The 23,168-nt window shown below is 52.9% G+C and overlaps 9 protein-coding genes across 9 annotated transcripts; 4 read left to right on the top strand and 5 right to left on the bottom strand.

The window, feature by feature from the left end:
- Positions 1-463: 463 nt before the first annotated feature.
- CAOG_02694 (calmodulin) lies at positions 464-1,846 on the bottom strand. Its single transcript, XM_004349394.2, has 3 exons — positions 1,830-1,846; positions 1,038-1,299; positions 464-777 (listed from the first exon to the last, which is right to left on the bottom strand). Exons 2-3 carry the CDS (start codon positions 1,248-1,250, stop codon positions 541-543), a joined length of 450 nt encoding a protein of 149 aa, XP_004349444.1. The 5' UTR covers positions 1,251-1,299; positions 1,830-1,846; the 3' UTR covers positions 464-540.
- Positions 1,847-2,199: 353 nt separating this feature from the next.
- Positions 2,200-2,698, top strand: CAOG_02695 (hypothetical protein). Its single transcript, XM_004349395.2, has 2 exons — positions 2,200-2,338; positions 2,473-2,698. The coding sequence occupies exons 1-2, from the start codon at positions 2,205-2,207 to the stop codon at positions 2,576-2,578; spliced, it is 240 nt and encodes a 79-aa protein (XP_004349445.1). The 5' UTR covers positions 2,200-2,204; the 3' UTR covers positions 2,579-2,698.
- Positions 2,699-2,724: 26 nt separating this feature from the next.
- Positions 2,725-7,563, bottom strand: CAOG_02696 (hypothetical protein; the record flags this gene model as incomplete). The annotated part of the gene is made up of 11 exons (XM_004349396.2): positions 2,725-3,033; positions 3,157-3,401; positions 3,526-3,736; positions 3,818-3,918; positions 4,040-4,218; positions 4,308-4,757; positions 4,879-5,474; positions 5,600-6,821; positions 6,924-7,027; positions 7,324-7,416; positions 7,549-7,563. The coding sequence occupies 11 exons, from the start codon at positions 7,561-7,563 to the stop codon at positions 2,725-2,727; spliced, it is 3,525 nt and encodes a 1,174-aa protein (XP_004349446.2).
- A 331-nt stretch (positions 7,564-7,894) lies between these two features.
- On the top strand, positions 7,895-8,580 carry CAOG_02697 (hypothetical protein; the record flags this gene model as incomplete). Its single annotated transcript, XM_004349397.2, has 2 exons — positions 7,895-8,008; positions 8,035-8,580. 2 exons carry the CDS (start codon positions 7,895-7,897, stop codon positions 8,578-8,580), a joined length of 660 nt encoding a protein of 219 aa, XP_004349447.2.
- Positions 8,581-8,897: 317 nt separating this feature from the next.
- On the bottom strand, positions 8,898-10,689 carry CAOG_02698 (melibiase). The gene is made up of 2 exons (XM_004349398.2): positions 10,541-10,689; positions 8,898-10,143 (listed from the first exon to the last, which is right to left on the bottom strand). Exons 1-2 carry the CDS (start codon positions 10,611-10,613, stop codon positions 8,999-9,001), a joined length of 1,218 nt encoding a protein of 405 aa, XP_004349448.1. The 5' UTR covers positions 10,614-10,689; the 3' UTR covers positions 8,898-8,998.
- Positions 10,690-10,706: 17 nt separating this feature from the next.
- On the bottom strand, positions 10,707-13,488 carry CAOG_02699 (pyruvate DeHydogenase Kinase family member). Its single transcript, XM_004349399.2, has 2 exons — positions 13,040-13,488; positions 10,707-12,208 (listed from the first exon to the last, which is right to left on the bottom strand). Exons 1-2 carry the CDS (start codon positions 13,452-13,454, stop codon positions 10,890-10,892), a joined length of 1,734 nt encoding a protein of 577 aa, XP_004349449.2. The 5' UTR covers positions 13,455-13,488; the 3' UTR covers positions 10,707-10,889.
- A 200-nt stretch (positions 13,489-13,688) lies between these two features.
- CAOG_02700 (SPRY domain-containing protein) lies at positions 13,689-16,947 on the bottom strand. Its single transcript, XM_004349400.2, has 11 exons — positions 16,309-16,947; positions 15,964-16,131; positions 15,787-15,849; positions 15,567-15,686; positions 15,328-15,468; positions 15,210-15,220; positions 15,013-15,120; positions 14,884-14,941; positions 14,705-14,790; positions 14,292-14,581; positions 13,689-14,207 (listed from the first exon to the last, which is right to left on the bottom strand). Exons 1-11 carry the CDS (start codon positions 16,340-16,342, stop codon positions 13,784-13,786), a joined length of 1,503 nt encoding a protein of 500 aa, XP_004349450.2. The 5' UTR covers positions 16,343-16,947; the 3' UTR covers positions 13,689-13,783.
- A 66-nt stretch (positions 16,948-17,013) lies between these two features.
- On the top strand, positions 17,014-19,118 carry CAOG_02701 (MFS family protein). Its single transcript, XM_004349401.2, has 4 exons — positions 17,014-17,576; positions 17,692-17,746; positions 17,837-17,870; positions 17,990-19,118. Exons 1-4 carry the CDS (start codon positions 17,080-17,082, stop codon positions 18,964-18,966), a joined length of 1,563 nt encoding a protein of 520 aa, XP_004349451.1. The 5' UTR covers positions 17,014-17,079; the 3' UTR covers positions 18,967-19,118.
- A 1,309-nt stretch (positions 19,119-20,427) lies between these two features.
- CAOG_02702 (protein kinase domain-containing protein) lies at positions 20,428-23,041 on the top strand (the record flags this gene model as incomplete). Its single annotated transcript, XM_004349402.2, has 4 exons — positions 20,428-20,853; positions 21,096-21,597; positions 21,679-21,795; positions 21,915-23,041. 4 exons carry the CDS (start codon positions 20,428-20,430, stop codon positions 22,889-22,891), a joined length of 2,022 nt encoding a protein of 673 aa, XP_004349452.2. The 3' UTR covers positions 22,892-23,041.
- Positions 23,042-23,168: the final 127 nt, after the last annotated feature.

Consider the following 23,168-nt stretch of genomic DNA (forward strand, 5'->3'; position numbering starts at 1 on the left):
GTCAGCCAAGGACGAAGATGGAGAAAGAGAGAGAGAGTACAGAGGGTGAGACAGAGCGAAACGGCCAGAGACGATCCCATTGCAAGCCCAGATATAATGTAAGAGATGGAGACAAACTGAGAGAAAGAGAGAACGTCATGTACCAAGTGATGTTGGGGATGGCTGGAGATCGATGCCCGCGAGCAAGTGTCCACAGGCAAGTGTGCCTCGCCATCGATTGCTGAGCTGCGGTGCGTTCAGGCCATTACTGCTGTTGCTATTGCTAGTGCTGGGTCCGAGTGATACATGAATGCTGCTACTGCTACTAGTACTGCTGCGGAGTGGCTCCACTCGCAATGGCGGCGGCATACAAAACAGAACAACAGGCTGCAATGAAAATCAGAACTGAACCAGTTCGAGTCCCACTCCCACCAGATAGTGACTCACACACACACACATACAATACAACGCTTGGAAACAGAGCTCGTGTTTTGAAATTTTTAATATTTTCTACTTTTTTTTGTTTGGTTGGCACAAACTGATAAGATCGCCCGTCCCTTTTTACTTGGAGGTCATCATCTTGACGAACTCGTCGTAGTTGATCTGGCCATCGTTGTCAGTGTCAGCCTCACGGATCATCTCATCGACCTCCTCGTCGGTGAGCTTCTCGCCGAGGTTGGTCATGACGTGACGGAGCTCAGCAGCAGAAATGAAGCCGTTGCCGTCCTTGTCGAAGACGCGGAAGGCCTCGCGGATCTCCTCCTCAGAGTCAGTGTCCTTCATCTTGCGAGCCATCATCTGTGAAAAGTCAACGTGAAAAATGGGTTAGTTTCAAAAAACGCAAAAAAATTCGAAAAAAAAACCGCAAAAAAAAAAAACGTCCACAACAATAGAAAAAGGAAGGTCAAACAATAAAAAAAAAAAAAAAAAAAATTGTTTTTCGCCTTTTCGCTTTCAGATCTATCGACGTAGTTGCCGTGCTGGGGTTTGCAACGACGACGCGTCAAAGAGCAAGGAAAGAGGGGGATGGATGACAACAACAAGAATGAACGACGTACGGTGAGGAACTCGGGGAAGTCGATGGTGCCGTTGCCGTCAGTGTCAACCTCGTTGATCATGTCGCGGAGCTCAGCCTCAGTGGGGTTCTGGCCGAGCGAGCGCATGACGGTGCCGAGCTCCTTGGTGGTGATGGTGCCATCGCCATCCTTGTCGAACAGGGAGAACGCCTCCTTGAACTCGGCAATCTGCTCCTCGGTAAGTTGGTCAGCCATTGTGAAACTTTAAATATATAAAAAAGTGACTGAATTCGACGTTCCAAATCTGGATTTGTATAAAATACAACAAACAAATTCAAAAAATAGTCGGTTGGGAAGTGAGCAGACTTTCTCTCCCTCTCTCCGTCCGCCGGCGCGGGCCAGTCGGGGCGGGGGTGAGGATGAAGCCCCCACTGCAGTGATCGACAAGGAAGCCGCGAGAGAGAAGGAGGGCGAGCGACGGGTGAGAGGCGGGCAGTGAAAGAATGACAAGAATGAAAAGCAAAATAGCAAAATAGCAAAAAAAAAAAACAAAAAAACGACGCTGATTGGTGCGCAGTCTGCGCAGTGAAAACGGACACGGTGATTGGTGCGCACTGTGCGCAATGCTGTTGCGCAGATTGCGCACCAATCAGAGGCCAGATCAGACGCGATGCAGAGAATCTCAGAGCGCTTGGATGTATGGTTGTAGTCAGACGAGAAAAAAAAAACATAGGAGAAAGTGCAGTTTTTGATTCCCAGAAATGAGCGAAGCGAAATTTCGATCCAGTTTGCGATTAAATTTGAAAGCGATCCGGCCTATGTTTTTTTTTTTACGAGCGTTTGTCGAGCACAACATGGAGTGATGCACCGAAAAAGCCATTGAAAAACCATTGTGATTGATTGATTGTGATTTTGAGCCCTTTGTCTCCGATTCATTTTCAAAGCCTTAAGCGAGCTGAAGACAGCTTTACTGAAGGATCGCTCGATCACTGTATGTTGCGCTAGAGTTTGGCAACAATGTTGGTTTCCAAAGCGGCAAAGACGAAGAAGCGCAGCAAAGTTATTGGCGTTCATTGTTGCAATGTCGCATTGCTTGCCCTTGCTTTCCTCCCTCCTTTCGACAGTAGACACCTTTCGCTGACACCAAGCACTCTAACTGCATTAGTGCAAAAAAACTCAGACCGAGTGCCTCCAGTCCTTCATTCACCAATGCAAGTCGACGACCAGTATCAACAGCATCAGCAGCAGCGGCCACCACTGTCCACTCTGCCACTGCGCAACTACTTTGATCAAGGTCTTGTCTCCATCCTTCTGCAAGGGTTGACGCGTGTCTCGATGGAGCGGTAACCGAGCCAGCCCGTTTCGTTTCGTTTCGTTTCTTCCCGCCATTTTTTTTTTTTGTTTGGCGGCTGCTCTCATCCCGTGGACCCTCTTCCCCTGCTCACTCCTCACTTGAAACGCACCAATTCCCTCACAGACCTGAAAACCCAGTGGAGTTCCTCGGCCACTTCTTGCTCGAGCACAAGGACGAGGTCCACCGACCACCAGCAAGTCAAACCGCTGCCGCCTCATTGCCACAATAGTCGTTCGTGTCAGTGTGTGTATGCAGATCACCATCGAGACCTATCGTCACTTGTCTTTTTCATTCTCGAGGGTTGCATGGGTTTATTGTACAAAAACATTACAACAAAAACAATCGGAACAAAAACTGAGCGAGATGAAACGTCCCCTAGGTGGCCATCGCCATGGGCTGCGGCGAAGTCGGAGGTGGATCACTGGGTTCGGACGATGCGTCAGCCACTTCGCTCGATGCGATCAGCACTCCGGGCGTCGGGGCATGCGCTGCTGGAGGTGCTTGGGTAGGTGCCAAACCCAAGACAGCCAACACGGGTGTCGAGATGCGGATTTTCTGTTGTGGTGGCAGCGACTGCACCTGCTGGGTGAGTGGTTCTCGAAGGGAGGGCTTGTCTGTCAGCGCCGTCTCCAGCTGCGCCGGGGGTAGCGACACCAGCGCTTGGAACGACAGTGGTTTCAGACGCTGCGACAATCAGCACAGCACAGTAGGACCAACACGAATCAACAAGAAAAAGCGCGTCAGTGTGTGTGTGTAGGTGAGAGAGAGAGTGTGCACAGCATCGCCAAATCCGAAAACAACGCGTACCTCGCAGCACAGCACAAAGCCATCCCAAAGTTGCCGAGGATGCTTATCTTCCCAGATCTTGAAAACTACGAGACGCAGCAGCAGTGTCACCATAAACGAGAGCAACCCAGGGCAGAGATCATACGCTTTGAGCATGGTGCGCATTGTTAGCAGTGGAATGGGTCGCATATCCACCAGCTGTTGCAGCACACTCGCAAGCACTTCTTGCGTGTAAATATTGCCAAAGGTGAACAAGAAGTTGGTCGCTGTGTGTTTTTTTTTTCGCAAGATGGAAAAGAACCAGATGAAGCGAGGAGAAGCGAAAAGCAAGAGCATTCGAAGGTCAGTGGACGCTGCACGCAAGACCAGCGCCTCAACAGCACACTCTACCTTGCACGATGGCTGGAAGCGTGACATTATCGCGCTGAGGATCCACCAAATGAAGCGCAAGCATCACGTCCGACGGCGAGATCACCTTGGAGCCCAAAACCAACAAACCGGTCTCGGTATAATGCCGCGACGCCACAAGTCGACCCAGTGCATCTTTGGAGAGAGCAGGGGGTAGCGCGACCAGACTTGGCAACACTGCCAGAATTTCAGTCTAAATTCAACAGGCAAAAAACAAACAAGTGAGAAAACACGACGAAAGGAGAGATTGATCGTGCGGCAAGTTTCCACATACCTTGTCCAGGCCACCCAGAATGGGAATGAGGAACTTGGCATCCAGTTCTTGAGTGTTGTACTTTTCCTTCACGGCTGCCACGATGGCGCGACTTGGGGGTGCTGAATAAGGCACGCGCATTCGAAAAAAAAAAAATCCAAGAACATGGTCAACGCTTTGCTCTGAATCTCTGCGTGATGCCACGCACCAACTCGCACTTCAAAAAGGAAACGAACAACTTACCAGTGTCAGCAAGAACATGGAGCAGACGGTGAACAAGAGTGTCTGCGCCTTTCGGGATGGACTGAAGCAGCTGCAGCACCACGGGCGACGCCATTCCAATTTGCTTAAACAATGGCTCGATTTGACGGAGCACAGGTCTCTTAACTTGAGCTGATGTTTCAGCGTAGATTTTGGCAAACCTGACATTCAGAGGAAGCTCGACAAGTTAGAACAATGAAGAGCCAAGCAAACCCGCCCCCAACAAAATATACAAGCACCATTAACGCACTCTAACAACAAGGAGTGGGACTTGGCACACAGGGCAAACAGCAATGCTGTGCAAGTCATCACATCTTCCTCGGAGATTTCGCGGGGAGCTTGCGCCGTGTCCGCGCCATCGTCCTGATCAGTCGCCATTGCAACCGCTCGAGGCTCAAGCTTCACCAAGCCGGCAACGGATTCGAGAGCAAAGGCTTCGACGACAGGCGCAAAGGTGCTGGACGCATACAGCTTTACAAGATGTTGGATGGAGGCCCGACGCAAATCCAGCTGGTCGCTGCGCGAGAACTCGAGCAGTTTTTGGAGGCAAACCTTCCGCAAAGGAGGGCGATACAGAACGAGGTCGTGAAGCGTACTCAAGCCCAGCATGGACCGCTCACTGTCAGTGCAGTACTCGAGCACCAAGTCCAACACCTCCGGGGTGAATGCCGGCGCTTCAATCACAATGCGTGTGAACAAGCTGAAAAAAAAAGTACCCAACAAAGAGATCCATCACAAGTCAGAAGATGAACGAGAGTTCACAGCCAGCCAAACCAACAAAAAATCATGAAAGACAAAGGAAAAATAAAAACTAGACTCACCGATCTCGAACATCTAGCTTCTCGCGAAGCGCATGTAAAAGGGCCATGAGACACCGGGTGTAACGACGAGGAAGCGGTACTGCACGAGTTAGCGTGATGCCCTCAGCGTCGCTAGAGTTGTCGTCGACCGCTGGACGTTTGAGTCCTCGACCAGGCAGCCGACCGCGAAGTCTCGCAGCGAGAGGACCACCTCCACCAAGGTACTCGTGACAGAGCCAGCCAAAGGCGAGCTCCATGCGAGCACGAACATTTTCAACAATGTACTCGACCATGGCGTCGATGAGCTGTTGCTCCAGCGGCAGCACCTCCTGCGCTTCAGCAGAGGTCGGGTCGGAGGGAGAGATGAGTTGCAAAAGCGACGCGAGGTTGCCGGGTTGGCTGAGCAATCTGGCGAGCAGCGAGCTTCGGAGCGATGCAGCTCCACCAGAAGCGGCGGACGCCTCAATCGCCAAAGTTCGTGCAAAGATGGCTTTCGTCAGGCCCTGCACCTGCTCCGGCGTGGGGTCGGATGGCTTTAGCGCAAATGGAGCAACTCGACGTGGCTTGAGAGCGGGCTGACGGATGAGCACCGGGTCCAGCACGGCTGTCGGTTCCGCCTAAAAATTGATGCGTGAGGAGGAGGAGGAGGAGGAGGAGGAGGAGGAGGCAACAACCAAACCAAGTCAAAGAAAGTATTATCACACAGTGAGCAACATTCACCATTCAAATATTAATCCCTCACCTTGACACTTTCGGCTCCCAAAGATGGCAAACCGGCAGAGGCAGCAGCTGTTGTGGCAGCGGCGAAAGGTGCAGCGGCGAAAGGTGTTGGCGCCTCTAGTTCGGCAAGCGAGTCGGGAAGTGTTTGCATGGTTTGAAAAACGAGATCAATCACGAGACGAAGCGGGAACTGCTGCAGGTTCTCGGCATTGAAGGCACCAAAGAGAGAGCTCAGCTGGGACGGCCAGGTGGGATCAAACCGCGCACGCTTGGCAGCATGCGTCGCCGCAGCGGCATCCGAGTACATGCTTAGCGGAGCCATGGAGGGAGGAAGTGGCCGTTTGCCGGACGAGCTGCCGGACTGTTTGCGCAGGTACGCTTCGTATTCGATGCGCTTGGCGCCAAGAGTATAAAGAGCGTCAGCAATGTCCACATGGTATTCGGTTGACGCTGGATGCTTTAACAAGTTAAATAATTGGTTGCGGAGAAGCTTGTGCACGCTGGCGACCATGGCGGTCGCAAACGCCTTGGGCAATCCCTCGCGTGTCGCAAGCGGCAACAACGTAGCAATGACGTGGGGCATGAACATGGGCCGTTGCCGTGCCACAACAGAGAGCGAAAGAACCACGACGGTCAGATTGGTTGAGGAGACGGTTTGAGACTGGGTGATGGAGACGAGCAGGTTGAACAGGCGCTGCCCCTCTTCACGAAGGGCTTCCAGACGGAGCAATGGATGGTGTGGCGGCACAAAATCCAGGCAAACTTCGTCATCAATGGCGGGCATGGGGACATTGATGGACGGCAGTGGTGGGGGCTGGTAGTTGACCGTCTGGTTGCGGCGTTCCGATTCCCGCGTGTGATGCGAAAGAACGTGGACAACCATCTCTGCAAATTTCAGCACGAGCATTTGAACACCCTCGTTCTTGTCGTAGACGAGCGAAAGAATGGACGATTTGAGCGCATTGACGCGTGTCCAAGCACGTTCCACTTCGGGCGAAACGAGCACGGCAGCTTGGGTCCCAACAGGCGCTGCGCCCTGCGCTGGAGGCCGACAGCATGTCAAATAAAATGCAGCGCGATATAAATTTGGCATGGTTTGGATGAGGCGCCGGAGAATGCCGATTTGCTCCAGCGAGACACCCTCTGTCGACACTTTGTTGGCAGCTGCATCCGCGGCCACGCACGAAAAGAAGGCAAAATGCACGTGATCAATCAAGCGAGGGAGGATGCTTGGGAGTGTTTTGCTACCGTTTGTGAAGAGCAACAAGAGTGCGACCAACAAAGAGTGAGATCAACAAGAAGTTTTCCAACTAGAAACGAACAAAGTCGAAAAGCAAAGCACAAACCTAGCAGCTTCGATAAATTCAAGAACAAACTTCTTGACTACAGCTTGAGGATCGTGGATGTAATTAAGAACCTCCTCGATAAAGTTCTCGAGCAGAGTCAGGTTCTAAAGAAGGTTCAAAGTGAGCGAATTTTGTGCGCAAAAGTTTGCCAAGCCATTGCGAAAATTCTGTAAATCGTTTGCCATGAGATTTGGCGTGTCGTTGTTGTCACTGCCGCGCAGTTTCGAGGCCTTTCCTGCCGAATGGTTGAGCTCGATCGTCGCAATGCGAGATCTCTCAATCTTGGTCCAGCCAATTTCATTTCTGGCTTTTTGTAACGCCCTCCAGCTCCAACCCCGCACCTCCCGCCATGGGGCATCCAATGACACGGCACAGTACTCCATGGTGCAATCAGCCTCACCTTGTGAAGAATCAGGTCCTGCACTTGCCGCAGCAGCTCGACGCGTGTCTCTGCGTTCGCTTCCTGCGACGCGTTCCCGAGCAGGCCAGCGACCTGCCAAACGGCGCCAAGTTCAAGGTCAAGTTCAAACCAGATCACGCGTGTCAGTCACAACAAACACGAGCGAATCGAGGGCGGGAAGACCGCGCGGGTATCAAAGCGATTGGCAATGCGAATCAAACAAACCTGTTGAAACGACATGATCGCGTTTTGAGCCGCAACGAAGGGGGTCGTTCAAGAAGAGACAGGAAACCAAAAACAAGAACTGAAGCGACGTTTATGCAGAGCAATGAATGGCGAGATTTTGTGAGTACTTCAGCGAACGAAAAACCCTTTGATGAGGATGATCGCGTTCAAAGCAATGTAAAATTGGCGAGAACCTTGGAAGTGCTTTTCGTTTGGTAGATCTTCTCTTGCTTGTCGTTTAGCTCTTGTTTTTCTGGTGGCACAAGGAATAAGTGTTACTCAATCTCATCATCGAAGCGACTGCTGCAATGCATGGATGGACAGGACGGCGCCAGTCCGAAATATGATGTCAGCGGTCGACGAGCGAGCCGACCTCGCAAAGCGTTTCAGACAGCTTCGCGACGAGTGGGTCGAATCAGTCATGCCACAGTTGCCCAACATGTCGCCGCCGTATATCTCGGTCAGGATACGCACGGTGGTTTACAGGGCGTGTCGGCAACTTCCGGGTCAAACATGCCGGACATCCTTCAAAACCCAGGCATGGTCAAGAGTACACTGCGCATTCGTGTCAGTCAACGCGTGGAAATAACCTCGTTCATGGACGAGTTGATCAAGCGGCTCGAGGCGACTGATGATGGCAACGACGGTCCTCTCAGCAACTGGTCGGCGCTGCGTGCAGCCCTTGCTCCTTACAGGCCCCCTCCTGCCCCGGGGTCTCCGCGGCGTTTGGTACATCCAAAGACAGGCTTCCCGCTCAAGGAGGTCACTTTGGTAATCCGCCAGCTCATTGCACCGACTGCTTTGGTCATGGCGCTCGGCGGCGAGTCCAAGCTTGCCGTCTACAGTGAAATGACAGAAAGCGACTTTTTCGAGCGGCTTGGCGAGGAATCGTACGACGGCGTGCGTCTGCGAGATGCGATCGAGTTCAGACCGGGCGTAGGCCTCACTGACTACCGGAACGAGATGCAGAACGAGATACGTGGTCCCGTTTCTGCCAGCTTTCAGATTCGTCGCATCACCCCCCTGAATTAATCGCGAAGATCGGCTCGTCAACTGGAATGACCATCGGAACGTTTCACGGGCAGTACGAGTATAACCGCAATCCCAATGGTCAGACGTTGAGGCTCTTGATGCAATAACCCCGGCAGACCAAACCAGGTTTCACCGCAATACCCCTTTCTTGCTCCCTGCTTCCACTCGTCTACAAGCCGTATATCCTTTCCCGCTTGTACTAGATCTTGAATAAATGGCAATTTTCTCACATTCCCACCAACATCCAGCCTGAGGCTCGAACTGCGTGCACTTGCAGCTTGTTCCTCCTACTCAGCGCAAACTTGAGTGACTCAAACTCATGGACACGCGTCCAAGCAGAGACGCAGTTTAACATTCACAACATTGCCGAGAGCACAGGAGAACAGGCACAAACCCGCATCCACATTCACCAGCCAACTCATGCAATCGGCGTCAATTTCACCATGACCACATCGTGTGCAGGAATGACAAACGAGGTGGTGTTGACTGCCGTGCCAAGATCTTGACGCTGCCAGAGATCACGAACGGCGACAGTGATGGCTGGAGTGCGCGGCGGGCAGCAAAAGTTGTTCTGGTACAGGTCGTTGTAAAAGTCAAACGTCACGTTCTGAGCAACCGCAGCGCGGTTGAACAACACAACTGCAGCCGTGCCAGGGGGACCCTCCACGGGACGGGCAAACACCTGCATGGTGCCGTCGATCGACGTCCGAATGCGCTCACCAGCGATGGCAAGCGGGTCTTGGCTCACCGCAATGACTTCAGTCGCCGTAAGAATGTTCAGTGTGGCCAGAGTCATGTTGCGAATGTCGTTTCCAAGCAACAGCGGCGAACCGAGCAGACACCACAGCGAAAAGTGCGAGCGGTACTGCGCATCCGTCTGCCCGCCCATGCCAACGGTGAGAATATCGAGGTCGTTCCAATAGCCGGGGCCCGAGGCGTACATGACGTTGGATGCGTGATCGACAATGTCCATCAGGTTTGGCCAGTTGTCCTTGATGTCCAGCCAAATGCGCGCAACGTTGCAGCGCCCTGGCGCCCAGTCCCACGGCGCCTCGTGGTTGTTCATGCGCATCAAGAGCTCATCCGTATCGCAGCTGAACAGAATATCGTGGCGGGTGGAGAGCAGCGCGTCGCTCATTGCCACATAGACGCCGTGCGCCTCCACGAGATCGGTCTGGTTGCAGCAATCCATCTTGAGGTAGTCGACATTCCACTCGGCGAGCGTCTCTGCATCAATCTGCTCGTGGCCCTTGGTGCCAGCAAAGCCCATGCAAGTAATGTCACCGGCGCTCACATACATGCCAAATTTCAAGCCTTTGCTGTGAATGTACTCGCTCAGTGCAGACATGCCGCTGGGAAACTTGGTTGCATCTGGCACCAAGCGGCCAGTCGTCGGATCGCGACCAGACATCCAGCAGTCGTCCAGATTGATGTACTGAAACCCCGCCTTGGCCAGTCCCGACGAGACCATCGTGTCTGCAATCTGGTGGATGAGTGTCTCGCTAATGTCGCACTCGAACGTGTTCCACGACGACCATCCCATCGGAGGTGTCTTTGCCAGTCCTGTGTTCGCAGACAAACAAGCAAACAAACAAACAAAAAAGCAAGTAGAATCGCGCGTCAACAAAGTTGTTCGGGTTTGGACGCTGTGGAAGCAGACAGATTAAGATTGAAAATTCTGATTCGACGCCGTTCAATCCCACTTCCGCACACTCTCACTCACTCACTCGCTCAGGTTCTCGGATACCGACCCACACAGACACTCCTCTCTCATACACACACTGTACAGACATTGCGAACTTCAACGCAACTCAATGGCGAGGAGCTGGGAAGAAGAAGCCGCGCCAAATTTTTGGGGAGGGACGTCATCCAATCTCAAACCCAACGCTGCTGCGTGCGTCGCCGGTTGTCCATCCCTTGCTTGGCTGGGTTGGAAGCACAACAAAAACAAAACCCTCACCATTGTTCAGGGCTGAAACCGTCGTGGCAGACAGCGCAGCAACGCACGCAATGATGGCCAACGCAGGTCGCATTTGGGGAAACTCAAACTCGAAAGGGAAGAATGAAAGTCGTCCTACTTTGAACTCGATTCAGTCAGGCAGATCATCGACATTGAGCAATTAAACGACGGGTTTAATCATTAACAAAGGGGAGGGGGGGGGGAAACAAACAAAGAATCGAGCATATACAAGTTGAAAAAACCAACAACAGCAAGAAAATACAAAGCAAAAAAACTGCAGTCCATGCAAACAAAACTTTCTCGAAAAACAATAAACACCCTTAAAGATGAGCAATAGCATGCGTTGAAACTATCGCCCAGTGCTGGCGCCGCCGCCGTAAATATGATCCATGTACATCCAGGGCATCTTGGGAGCATGGCCGCGGTTTTTGGCAGACGTGTAGAGCGAGCGCATGATTTGCGACTGCATCCAGTCCGGATTGCCAAACGAAGAGCCGGGGGCGTTCATGGCAGCCGCCACGTGCGAAGACGATGGCGAGGTGCCAGAGGGACGCGGCTTGTGGCGCATGGGCTGACCAGAGTACGAGGGCAGCACCTCGCCCGCCTCGTGCGCGGCAACCTTGAGGTAAATGTAGGCATCCGTGCCATGGCCTTCCATCGAAATCAGGTGCAGGTCACCGCCAAAGTAGCGTGCATACAGTCGCGACAAGGGCAGACCGTAGCCAAAGCCAGCCAGGGGCGCGTGGTTCATATCGGCCGAGCTGTTCGCCTCAAGCTCTGGCGGCGAAGCAGTCGTGTAAAAGTAGGTAAAGAGGTGGGGCATGCCCGAGCGCGGGATGCCGCCGCCCTCGTCGGAAATTTTGATGGTGAGGTCCTCCTCGCCTTTCATGATGCGAACGCGCACCTTGGGCAGCGTGGTGGCGTCGGGTCCGTGGTGTTCTACCACAGCACGCATCGAGTTCTTGAGCAGCTCAAAGAGCATGTGGTACAGATGCGAGGGCACGTAGGGGAAGCAGACGTCTTCGGCGACGGAAACGGGTCCGCCCGCAGCCGAGCTGGCGCGCGAGGCGCGCGGGTTGATGACCTCGACCTCGGGCGATGCAAAGTAGTGCTGGTCGCAGAGGAAGCGCGCATTCTGCGCAGCATCGTCTGCAATTTGGCGCACGTTGCACTTTTCGTCAATCACGCCAACCCAGCCCTTGCGCGGCGGGTTGAGGGCGGGGTCGTCGCCAAACACCTCGCAGTGCTGGGCAATCAGCATACGAATGCCAATACGGCTCATGTAAAAGCGGTCGAGGAAGTACTGAATGTTGCGATCGTACGCATCCGAGCCGTAGGCCTCCTTGAGTGCGAGGATGCCTTGGGCCATCGTTGTGACGACGGGTGCGTGTCTGCGGTGAATGTTGCGGATGACTTCGGTGAACGACTTGACATAGTGCTCTGCGTCCGCCTTGTTCGAGGCCGTCGCAATCGACTCTTCAATGGGGAAGTTGAGCAAGTCTTCAAACGACTTGATGTACCATCCGTGCACCCTGCCCACCGACTGCTGGCCCAGCAGCTTTTCCGGCAGTGACTCAATCTCCTTGGTCATGTGTGCGAGGCGAACTGGCAGCTCGTTGCGCAGGAAGGCGACCGACCGGACTGCGGTTTCGACGTCTCGCTGTCGGCCTGTTGCAAAGCGTAAGTGCGAAGATGAAGATGCGCAGAATAAAGTCAGTCGTAGTAAAACCACGTAACAGTTTGTATGCGACTCTTCTGTGCTAATGCTGATGGGTGGGGGTGGAGCGACAGAGCCAACCCACAGCGAGAGAGAGAGAGAGAGAAAGAGAGAGGGTTTGAAACTGTGCCCATCATAAAAAAAAAAAGCGTAAAAAAATAATAAAATTTTGATGACTTTTTTTTAAAAAGCGTTTTTATGCGGGCTCGCTTTGGCTCTCGTGCTCATGAGGGGGAAATTGAGCAGCAGAGCCACTGTTGCGCTTTTGCACGCATCGACGCAGGCAAGGGGAAGGGGAAGGGAGGGGAGGGGAGGCGTGCCACATTGGTGAGGACGTGTTCGTGATCACCCGGACAACACAGGTTTGCTTTTCACGTGCATTCAGTCAGTTCCAACAAGCCTGCTGCTCCCTCTCCCTCAGTCACTCACTCTCAGTCGTAGTGTGTGTGTGCGTGTGTCACAGTCCATATGGTCATCACGTTTCGCTGTCAAGTAATCAGCAGCAAACGGCACAATCCGCACAATGCCATTCACACAACAAACGACACTCAGCGACAAATCATTTCGTATTTGAATGATTTTCAAAATCAACGCCGCAGCTTTTTTTTTTTTTTTTTTTTTTTTTTGGTTTCCTTGTCTTCACTCTGGCACAGCTCAAAGGGCAAGCTCACAGATCAACGACCAATGACAGAGAGAGCGACAAGAGAGAGAGCTCATCCCTTCCACTTGAAGAACAACAAAAAAGCATGACAGTTTTTTTTTTTTTTTTTTGAGTCACGCACCAAACTCTGCGAAACGCGCAATGGAGATGGGCGTCTGCTTGTACTGCGCCCAGCGCGAGAGGGCGTCTGCGGTGGCCGGTGTTGGCGTGACGGAGCCTGTGACAGACAATGGCGAGTAGAGTGGCGCGGCAGCAGTGGCAGCACCACCCGCAGCAGCACCAGCAGCGGAGGAAGGTGCCGAAGCAGCGTCGGTCGCAGTGGCGGCGGGCAAAGTGAACGAGCGCACACTGCTGCCGCTGCGTTGATAATGTGGCTGCTGGACGGCGCCTAATCGCGCGTCACTGTTGCTGTGTCGATTGCTGAGGATGCTGCTGCTCATGCTGCGCACAGACACGGCGCAAGCAGTCACAACAGGCGCAGCAGCAGCGAGGCTCAAGTAGGACGAGCATTGTCGGCTTGCGCACAGTTGTAACATTTTGTGCGAAAAATTAAATAACGAAAAAAAAAAAAAAAAAAAAAAGAGTGGGAATTTTCTGAGACTGGTGACGCAAAATTCTAAATTACCAAAAGTAACAAAAATGACGAGAACAAGGAAGAAAGTGCGACGGAGAGGTGCGCACTGATGCTCAACCATTGGGCGAATTTGCTCGGTGAATGCGCTGCTTAGCTCAAGCCTCTGCGCTTGACGGGAGTGCGCACAGAAGCACAATTTGGGGATGGGACGTAACTTTATTTCAACGCCTCCAGCCTCGATAGTGAAACCAATGTATCTAACACGAAACCATAACAAAACCAATGCTACATCTACAAGTTCCCTGCCCCGGCGTCAACGGCAGCTGGCGCTGCATTTGCTTCCGTTGAAGCAACCGGCGCGGTATTTGCGTCTGCCACGACACCAGATGCGACAGCAGAGGCATCGGCAACGACAGGTGCCGTCACGGCAGGCTCGTCGCTACTTTGCCGTGCAACCACCTTGACGCGGCACAGTGGACATAAATCACATTGCTGGGCGCAGTCGGGGCAAAACCCTTCATGGTTGCAAGGCAGCAGGCGAATCGATCGAGGCTCGTCGACGCAGAGAATGCACCGCAATTCCCCTTCGCCGTCAGAAACGTGGGACAGCTGCGTGCGCATGTCTCGAAGGAGCACTGCCTTAGGCGGTACAATCTTTTCGACATGAGGAAGCGTTCCATGGTCGTTGAGGGACGCATAGCCTGCACGAGGGAATCTGAGCAACAAACGCGAGTCAGTGTCAGAGACGATTGGGATTGCGCAAGCTGGGACAACCCGCGCACTCATCGTGGCAACCTACTTGTAAGGGGTAGCGCCAAAGTTGAACCTCGTCTGTTGGCAACTCATAAAGCTTGCGGCAGGGTACAGAAGCATATCAAAGTCTGGCGGCAGCGTGTAGCGGCCGACCTCCAGCTCATTCAGCCAAAATATCACTTGGCGCTCGTCTCCATCAAGCATGAGACCGACCACATCGTTGGGTTTCCAAGTAGGCATGGTCTCGGGGCAATTGATAAACTCGCCGCGATGCCAAGTCACCCTGCGGCACCCGTCGAACGCAAAGGATTGAGGGTTGTCTCCCACACCACTCTCCTGTACCGCCGGTTGCCCAAGGTCAAATCAATCGAACGAGTGAGAAAAGTGAGTCATCACAGCAAACAAGCTTGAGGACCGCAGCCTTCATCAACAGCGAACATCAACCAAATGGAAGCGTACCTCAACATCAAATTCGCAGTCGCGCCCAGTCCAGCCAATCTGCATGATACCGCCCGAAAGCAGTGTCACTTCGAGATACCACTTGCCTGTATGGGAGCACGTAGCCCAAGCAAAACCAGCGTCTTGTGGTGAGCCGACACAACAAGCCGAAAGCGCAGTTTCAAAACCTTCAAACTTGCCGTGCAGGACTCCAAAAGACGAGCGCACAGTTTCAAAAGTGCATGCATCATTGCGAGCCTGTGATTTAAACAGCAGTGTCAGTTTGCGCGAGCAGATCAGCCACTAACAATCTATGCAAATCCTCCTACCTCGAGACCATCGGCGGAAACCTTGACAAAGCTCATCGTATTTCGCTTGTCGAGCATGACATTGATGCTATCGAGATTCTTGATTCTAGAGATGGAGGGTTCTCGATCCTGAAGCGAGAAAACAAAGGGACAACTCAAAAATGTAAGTGCTTCAACAAGTCGGTTCCTTTTTTTGCCTTCCAAACGGCAATACTTACAGGCAGGAGAACTAGAGCATGAAAAGACACAACACATAAGACCAGCACAACAAGAGCAGCGATCAGTACGTTGAATGCGTTTCGGAGGAACAACGACGACAACCACATAGCGACCTACCCGTGTTATCAAGGATCCAGACGAGACAATGCCAGATCTGAAGTCGAAGCGCGTCGGTAGGTGGAGTGTCAAGCATTATTGTCTCCAACTGGCGCAGCTTGTTGGGCAGCGGGCTCTCCATGATAGCAGCTTTGGCTTTTGCTGAGATGGACGAAACGCAGCGATGCGGTGAGAACAGCACCAACCATGGAACAGCATACTCCTTGTACCAATCTTGTCGAAAGGATTTCGTGTGGTACCTGTTTGGCAAAACTTGTCCAATGCGACAATCGCGTAGAGCATAGCAGGCTCAGACTTGTCGAGCAGGCATTCTAGGGTGGACAACGCACTATCGCTGAGGAGAAGAACTGTAGCTTGTCCTGCAAGTGATGTGAGATGAGCGAACAAAACGGCGCACAGTGAGAAAAAGACAAGTGGAAGCGCGCGAGGCGAACAAACAAGACGAAAAACAAACCCCACCTGCAAACTTTTCGGCAAGCACTCCAAAAGCAATCGCGACATTTCGAAGCACATTGTCCTGATCTGTTCGAGGGCATCCACAGCGGGAGACAAAGGCCCGATACGACACTGACGGTGAGAGCTTCTTGTAGATGGAAGTAGAGTAAACGCAACATTCGAAACCAATTCATTCCATACCGCAGCACTCATCTGCTGTCTCGCAGAGCATGGTGGATACACGCTTGACAGTGCTTGGTCCTGGACTCGGGAAGGAGTCGATCAATGTCGCAATGACGCTATCCGACAAGGGCAGCGAAAGGTCCAGCGAAAGCACCATCTGGCGCACGATTTCGCACCAATCCTCATCTGCAGCCAAAACAAAACACATCATTGAGCGAGTGAGTTTGTTTTTTGTTGTTGTTCCGACAACCAGAGTGAGTACATTGTGTGACATATAAGTTGTTGGCGTTGAGTTGAATTGAACGAGGCTGACATCATTCTCAGTGGAGATTTCCAAGTAGCCATAGGCAAACAATGACTCACCGCTGTTCTCTGCATAGAATGCGAGGTCGTCCATCGCGTCGTACGTGTCTGCATAGTCGGACAGGACGAGGAGTGCGTCGACCGAGTCAAAGATGAGCTGCTGGAAGTGATCTTGCTTGGCATCGTCGCCAGAGTCGAGCACCTCCTGTCTCCGCTGCCGCCGCGCATTCTCCTCGTCTTCGTAGCTGTTCCCATTGTCGTTCTCTTCGCCATAGTAGTTGTAGTAGGGGGTTGTTGCCGCTGGTGCAGGTGCTGGTGCGGGGGCGCTGGCGCTGGCGGATTCGCAGCAGCCGGACTCTCCGCTGTCACCGCCACCGCGGCCGGAGCGACGCTGGAGTCTGCAGTCTGCTGGTGCTGGTGTTGGTGTTGGTGCTGGTGTTGGTTCTGGTACCTGCTGCTGCAGGAATTGCATAGCGGCGTTTCTCTGCTCTTCTGATGCTCCTTCGCCTTGCCCCGCAGCAGTAGCAGCAGCACCAGCAGCAGCACCAGCAGAGGCAGCAGCATTGTTGCTGTTGCTAGTGTTCACAGCAGCATTCATCGCCGGCTGTGGAGGCGACGGTTCGGGATTGGTCGCTGGCGGATTGCTGCTGTTCGGCATTGAAACAAGAAAACAGCAAAAGTAGAATAGCTTTACACGACTGGTCGAACATGAAAAAGCGGAACATGTCTCAAACTTGAAGCAAGAATACATTGACACAAGAAATTGCGAGCAGAGACGAAGGAGAGAGAGCTGGGAATAAGAAGCTCAGTCTTGCCAATGTGGATGCAGCAATGACCGAAACGCCGACGTGCGACAGCGTGGACGTGCAGGTGGATGCGTCACAACGAGCACTGCCACCACCACCACCACCACCACCACCACAGCCTCAGAGTGCGTGTGGACAGCTCCTGGTGGTCGTCAAGCAGCTCACGGCGCTCTTCCACGAGAGCTCGGCGGGATCGCTGTACACGCTCTTTCTGATGTTCATGGCGTTCAGCGTGTCCAACCTGTGCATGTACGTTGTGCCGCAGGTCAGTCAGGTGCTCGAGCAGGATCTCCACTTTGGCGACGGACAGGGCGGCGGCGTCGAGTACTACGTCCTGGCTGGATCGGTCTTTGTGGTCATCTTTACCATTGCGGGCATCCCGATGGGCATTCTGGGCGACCGCTACGACCGCAGACGCATGCTGGCAGTCGCAGTCGCCTCATGGAGTGCCATTACCATGGCGTCGGCCGCCTGTCAAGCGTACTGGCAGCTGGTTCTCTGCCGTGTCGGAGTTGCGATCGCGTAAAGCACAGCAACAGAGTCGCACGTGCTTGAAAAGGCTCAGATTTGGGCGTGTGATGGAGGGGAAAAACAAAAAGGCTAACAAAATGTGCACGATGCGACGGATTGGACATAGAATGGCCGCATGTGCTCCGTTTGCAGCAAGTATCCTCGCCGATCGCTTTGTGCAGGTACGTTTCGGTTGGATACAAGAACAGGTTGTTTGTCAGTCGTGAGAAATGCAGTCTGATTGGATTGGTGAAACTCTTGGATATCGGTAGAATCGATCTGCCGCCATGAGCGTATTCTACTGGGGTAAGAAACGAAAGAAAAGCTCTTTGCTCTCTCTCCCTCTCTCTCTCTCTCTCTCTCCCCATCGCCGTGCCACTGCAATCAGCACTCATGCTTTTATTCTCTCGCTTGCCGCGATCTAGGTATCTACTTTGGCTACAGCGCTTCTTACGCAGTAGGCAACTTGCTATCCGAGCCAATCGGCTGGCGGTGGTCCTTTGTTGTGGCTGGATCGCCTGGCTTGATACTCGCAGCGCTGATTGCCTGGACCATCCACGAACCTGTGCGCGGCGAGGCAGAACGCGCTCCTGCAGCACAGCCCCGGCTTCATCGTGCCGCCTCATCAGAGAAGGATCAAGAAGAATCCGCGCTTTTGGGAAATGATTATGGTTACCAAACTTTATCCGACAACCCGCCCGTTCCCCAACAGCTCAATCGCGGTCAAGATACTGGCGTCTACACTGTGCGCGAGTCCTTGATTCGCTTTTGCACTTCCAAGCCCGCCCTCGTGCTGTGCGCTGCCGGCGCGGTGCGCAACTCGGCCGGCTATGTCTGGTCGTTCAACACCAATCTCTTCTACAAGAACGTACGACACTTGTCTCCAGACCAAATAGCCGCGTGGATGAGCTGGACGCCGCTGGTCAGTGGCTCGATCGGAACAATGCTCGGCGGCGCTCTGGCCGACTGGTTTGGGTTGCGGTACGGCGGGCGATCCCGCGTCTGGCTCCTCGTTGCCAGCCAAGTGCTTGCTACCCCGCTCGCAGCCGGCGCTCTGTGGCTGGACTATCCGTGGTGCTTTGTCGTTCAGCTGCCAGCAAACATTTTTAGCGAGATGTGGATGGGTGTCACCATGGCCCTCGTTGTCGATCTCTTCCCCATCCGCATGCGCTCGTTTGCGGTCGCATTGTACTTTTTCATCATTCAGAACATTGGCGGCAATGCAACCGTTCTCGTCGATCCGCTGCAGTACAACGCAGGTCTCGGCCTGCAGGACGCATTGCTGGTGCTCTTCCCCGGCACCTACTTGCTCAGCGCTGTGCTTTTCGCACTTGCTTACTGGCCGCTCAAACAGGAGGACGGTCGGCGTCAGTCAGACACGCGTCCGCTGCTTTCGTCGTGATAGGAGAACTTCACAACAGCAAAGGACGGCCATTCGCCTCTCTTCCCCTATTTCCCCCCCCCCTTTCCTTTTTGTACTTTAATAGCCGCAGGTTTGTTGTACTTGTACTTTGGCTCTGTAGACTAACAAGAAACAGATTCCATGTATGACTGATCCCATCGGGTGCAGTATTTTTGACACTTCCTACTTTTTTGCTATTCACGCTCGCCAATGAGCGATTCCTCCCAATGAGATCACATGTTCCGAGTTCCCATGATGTGGCTTATTGTGTCTCTCTGTATGGGTGCAAAGTTCAGCGACTTGAGCGCGAAGCCAGCATTATCAAAACCCAAACATTCAGGACATTTGCGTCGTTGCATTTGGATCCCGACGTGAGTTTTCGTTCCCCCACTTGATCTCCGAACTCTCGACGATCCATCGCGTCTCGCCATGCTTTGCTGTGTTGATACGTCGCTCTTCTGACGAGACACCCCCTTTAGTTTGAGTCGATCATTCCCTACGTCGTTGCCAAAATGCGAACAAAAGTGCGACAGCTGTTCTGTTCTTCCATTCATTGCTACTACTCCCAACTCCACAACTCCACCAACCATGTTTGGTATTCGTTTTTTGCTGCATTTCGACTTTCTCAGCCTAGGAATTTTCTTACTCTCAGCCAGAGTGCGGCTAATGTGGCTTTTTTTGTTGTGTGTCTGTGAAGGTGTGGGTTTTTTTGTATTTTGTTTCCCATTTCAATTCCCTACTTTCTTCCTTATTGCTCATTTCTCACGTTCTGCTTCAACGTTAGTTTCACTCAGTCCTTGTTTTTTTTTTCAGTTTTATTTTTCTATCGTTGACATTCACTTGAGTTTCATCCTTGTCAAACAACAGAGGTAAAGCGAAACCACGCTCGCTCGTGGTTCTGCCCCAGCCATCGTCCGAACCGCACTTCTCCCACCAGAAACCGCACATCCACCTCCCCCAACCCGCCGGCGATGAGCAGTCCGTTGCAATTGGAATCGGCTTCAGTCGTACGCCACTGTGCTTTTGCCCTGCGTGGCTGGCTGGCTGGGCTGGCTGATGCAACGCTTCCCTCGTGCGAAAAACCCGACGCATTTTCAGAAACCTGGCATTTTGCCGTGTTTTGCGCTTTTAGGTTTTGGTCGCCCTTCCTTTCTTGTTTCCAGCTTCGTTTTCGCTGCCCGGTCGTTTTCTTGCTGTTTCAAGTCCATTCACAGTGGCTGATCCAAGCCAAAAAGCGAGCTTGTCAAAAAAGAACTCGGTGGGAACAAAAAATTAAAAAATTAAAAAAATTAAAACCATGGATTTTTTTATTATTTTATTATTTTGTTTTTTATTTGTATGAGTTTCCATTGAGTTTTTTTTTTTTTTTTTGGTTCCTTGTTCGCTCACCCCCACAATCTTTTTTGAACGCTCTTCACACAGAAGCACGACACAGACGCAGACACGCAGAAGGAGGTCATGATGGCACAACGACCCAACGGCCAGCCGCAGCAGCAGCAGCAGCAGCAGTTCTACAATGCCTACCACCCCAATGCACAAGCACAGCAACAGCAGCAACGAGGCGGACCGCAGCACTACTCGTCCGCAGCCATCGCCGCACAGCTCCAGCAGCAGCAGTACAACCGACCACAGCAACAGCAACAACAACAGCACTACTCACAACAACACTTAACACAGCAGCAGCAGCAGCAGCAGCTCTTGCACCAACAGCAGCTCTTGCTTCAACAGCAGCAACAGCAACAGCACGGCGGTCAAGCGGTCTACCACCAGCCACCGCCAGAGCCAAAGATTCCCGACCAGGTGTCCTTCTATGCATTGGGTCGCACCATTGGCAAGGGCGCATCGGGCATTGTCAAGATCGCCAAGCACACTCTCACAAACACCTTGGTAAGGCAAACAAGCAAACAAGCAAAAAAAAAAAAAAAAAAAAAAAAAAAAAAAAAAAAAGCGAGCGAATCAAACTTTTTAGGTTTTTTTTTCTTGTTTGTTTGTTTTGCTAAGAAAACTTCACTTCGCTCTGGTTTCTGAGCAAAAGAAGTCCTTTGTTATTTTTTTGTTCAACCAAAAACCAAAACAACAAAAAAAAAACCCAAACTCATCGCCTTGTTTGATTTCAATGCCAAACACAGGTCGCGGTGAAAATTGTCAACAAGACCAAGCTCAATCTCGAGCACTTGAATCGGCTCTTGCACGAAGTGCACATTATGCAGCGATTGAGCCACCCGGCAACGGCGCACCCGCACATTACGCGTCTCTTTGAGGTCGTAAACACGCCAGTGTACATGTACATTTTCATGGAGCTCTGCACGGCGGGCCGTGTGGACTACTACTTGAAGGCGCTTGGCGACGACATCCCGCTTCGCGAGCGCGAGTGCCGCCGTCTCTTTATGCAGCTTGCCTCGGCCGTCGAGTACTGCCACTCGCTCAACATTTTCCACCGTGACATGAAGTCGTGCAATGTTCTCCTCGACGCGGACAATAACGTCAAGCTCACCGACTTTGGTCTCTCTGTTCAATGTTGGCCCGACCAAACGATCGACAACATCTGGGTTGGTACTCCGTACTATATGGCTCCCGAGCTGTTCCGACGGGAAGCGTACAAGCCGATGGCTGTGGATATCTGGGCGCTTGGTAAGGCAGCACTTTTTCAGATGGAAATTTGTTGCGCGACGAGTTGCATGCATGCGTCTCACTGTTTCTGTTGTTGCGCAGGTGTTGTTTTGTACGAAATGGTCACGGGCCTTCGACCCTTCCGAACCGCAACATATGACGATTTGATGCGCCTTGTGTTGAGTCGCCAGTTGGAGTTCCCCAAGGGCATGTCTAGCTGTAAGGATGAAGAAAGGGGGGGGGGGTTCCAAGTCAGAGAGCTGTGGCAACAACAACAACAACAACTTGAAAACGAACTGCTCCTCACTTTTGTTGCGCTCTGTTCTTGGCTACCACAGCTCTAAAACGGTTGCTGAACAAGCTGCTGGCGCTCAATGCCGCCGAGCGCCCGAATCTCACTCAAATTCTCTCCCACCGATGGTTGCGCGAGCTGAATCCTGACGGCACGACTGCCGTTTCTGGCTCAACCAACGCCAACCCCACGGCTGGGGCGGGCTCGGATGCCCCCTCGCCAAATGTCGCAGATTCCCAACAACAAGCGACGCCGCTGCCAACAAACCTGTCTGCGGGTAGCTTGACAGCCTTGGCCAATGCCCACTCTGGCTCAAACATTAATCTGGCAGCAGCGTCGTCGGTTGCCATGCCGTCGCTTGCGGCCACAACAACCGTCATCTACCGCCCGCCAGACCACAACTACCTCTTGGAACGCATGGAGCGGCTCGGGTTTGATGCCAACACTGTGCACGTCATGCTCAAGGACGCACCCTTCGGCGACCTTTCTGGCATTTACAACACGCTGCACTTTCGCAAGTCACAAAAACGCGTCCCGCTCGTTGTGCGCCAACAAGAGCCAGCACCGGTCTCGCTCGTCCCATCCGCGTCCTCCACTTCCACCACAACCACCGACCCTATCGTTCGGTCTCGCAGCACGTCTCCAGACCCGCACGTCGCCACCGTCCCTGACTCGAAGACTCCCGATGCCAGCTCGGCCACCACCCTGCTGTCTCCCTCGCCGTCCCGAGTCGCCGGCTCGAACGGTATCATCAATCGCACCGCTTCTCCAAACGCCACATCAACTCCGCTGGCCGTGCCTTCCAAGCGGTCCTCGATTGCTTCTCCGGCGTCCGCCATCGAAGCCACGTCGCCCACTGTCCCAACGGCCATGCCTACGACAGCTGCCCAGCCATGCGTCATTGCCTGCGTGCCCAATCTCCGCACCAACGCCAAGCAGTGGCTTCAGCGCCAAATGGACGAGCCGAGCGACTGGGACACGACCAACCAGCGCCCGCAGTTGTCCAACGTCCGTGCCAAGTAAAACAGCACTGTCTGCGAGGTTGGAATGGAATGGCGGTTTGACTTTGGATGGCCTCCGACGATTTTGGACAAGTTCTGAATGAATGGAGTGTTTTGATTTGGTTTTTGACGATGGCTTTTTTTTTTTTTTTTGATCGCTCGCCTCCATTTTCACTGTCGTGTCTCAATGCGGGGTCTTGTGTCACCACGAGTGTGTGTGTGTTCATTCTCCTGCATTGTGCTTTTTTCGTTTTTTTTTTGCTCTGACATGAATGATTTTCGTTGTTTTCCGTTTTGTC

The sequence above is a fragment of the Capsaspora owczarzaki genome (genome assembly GCF_000151315.2).
Source record: "Capsaspora owczarzaki ATCC 30864 unplaced genomic scaffold supercont2.3, whole genome shotgun sequence".
In the NCBI taxonomy this organism is placed as follows: Eukaryota; class Filasterea; order Ministeriida; family Capsasporidae; genus Capsaspora; species Capsaspora owczarzaki.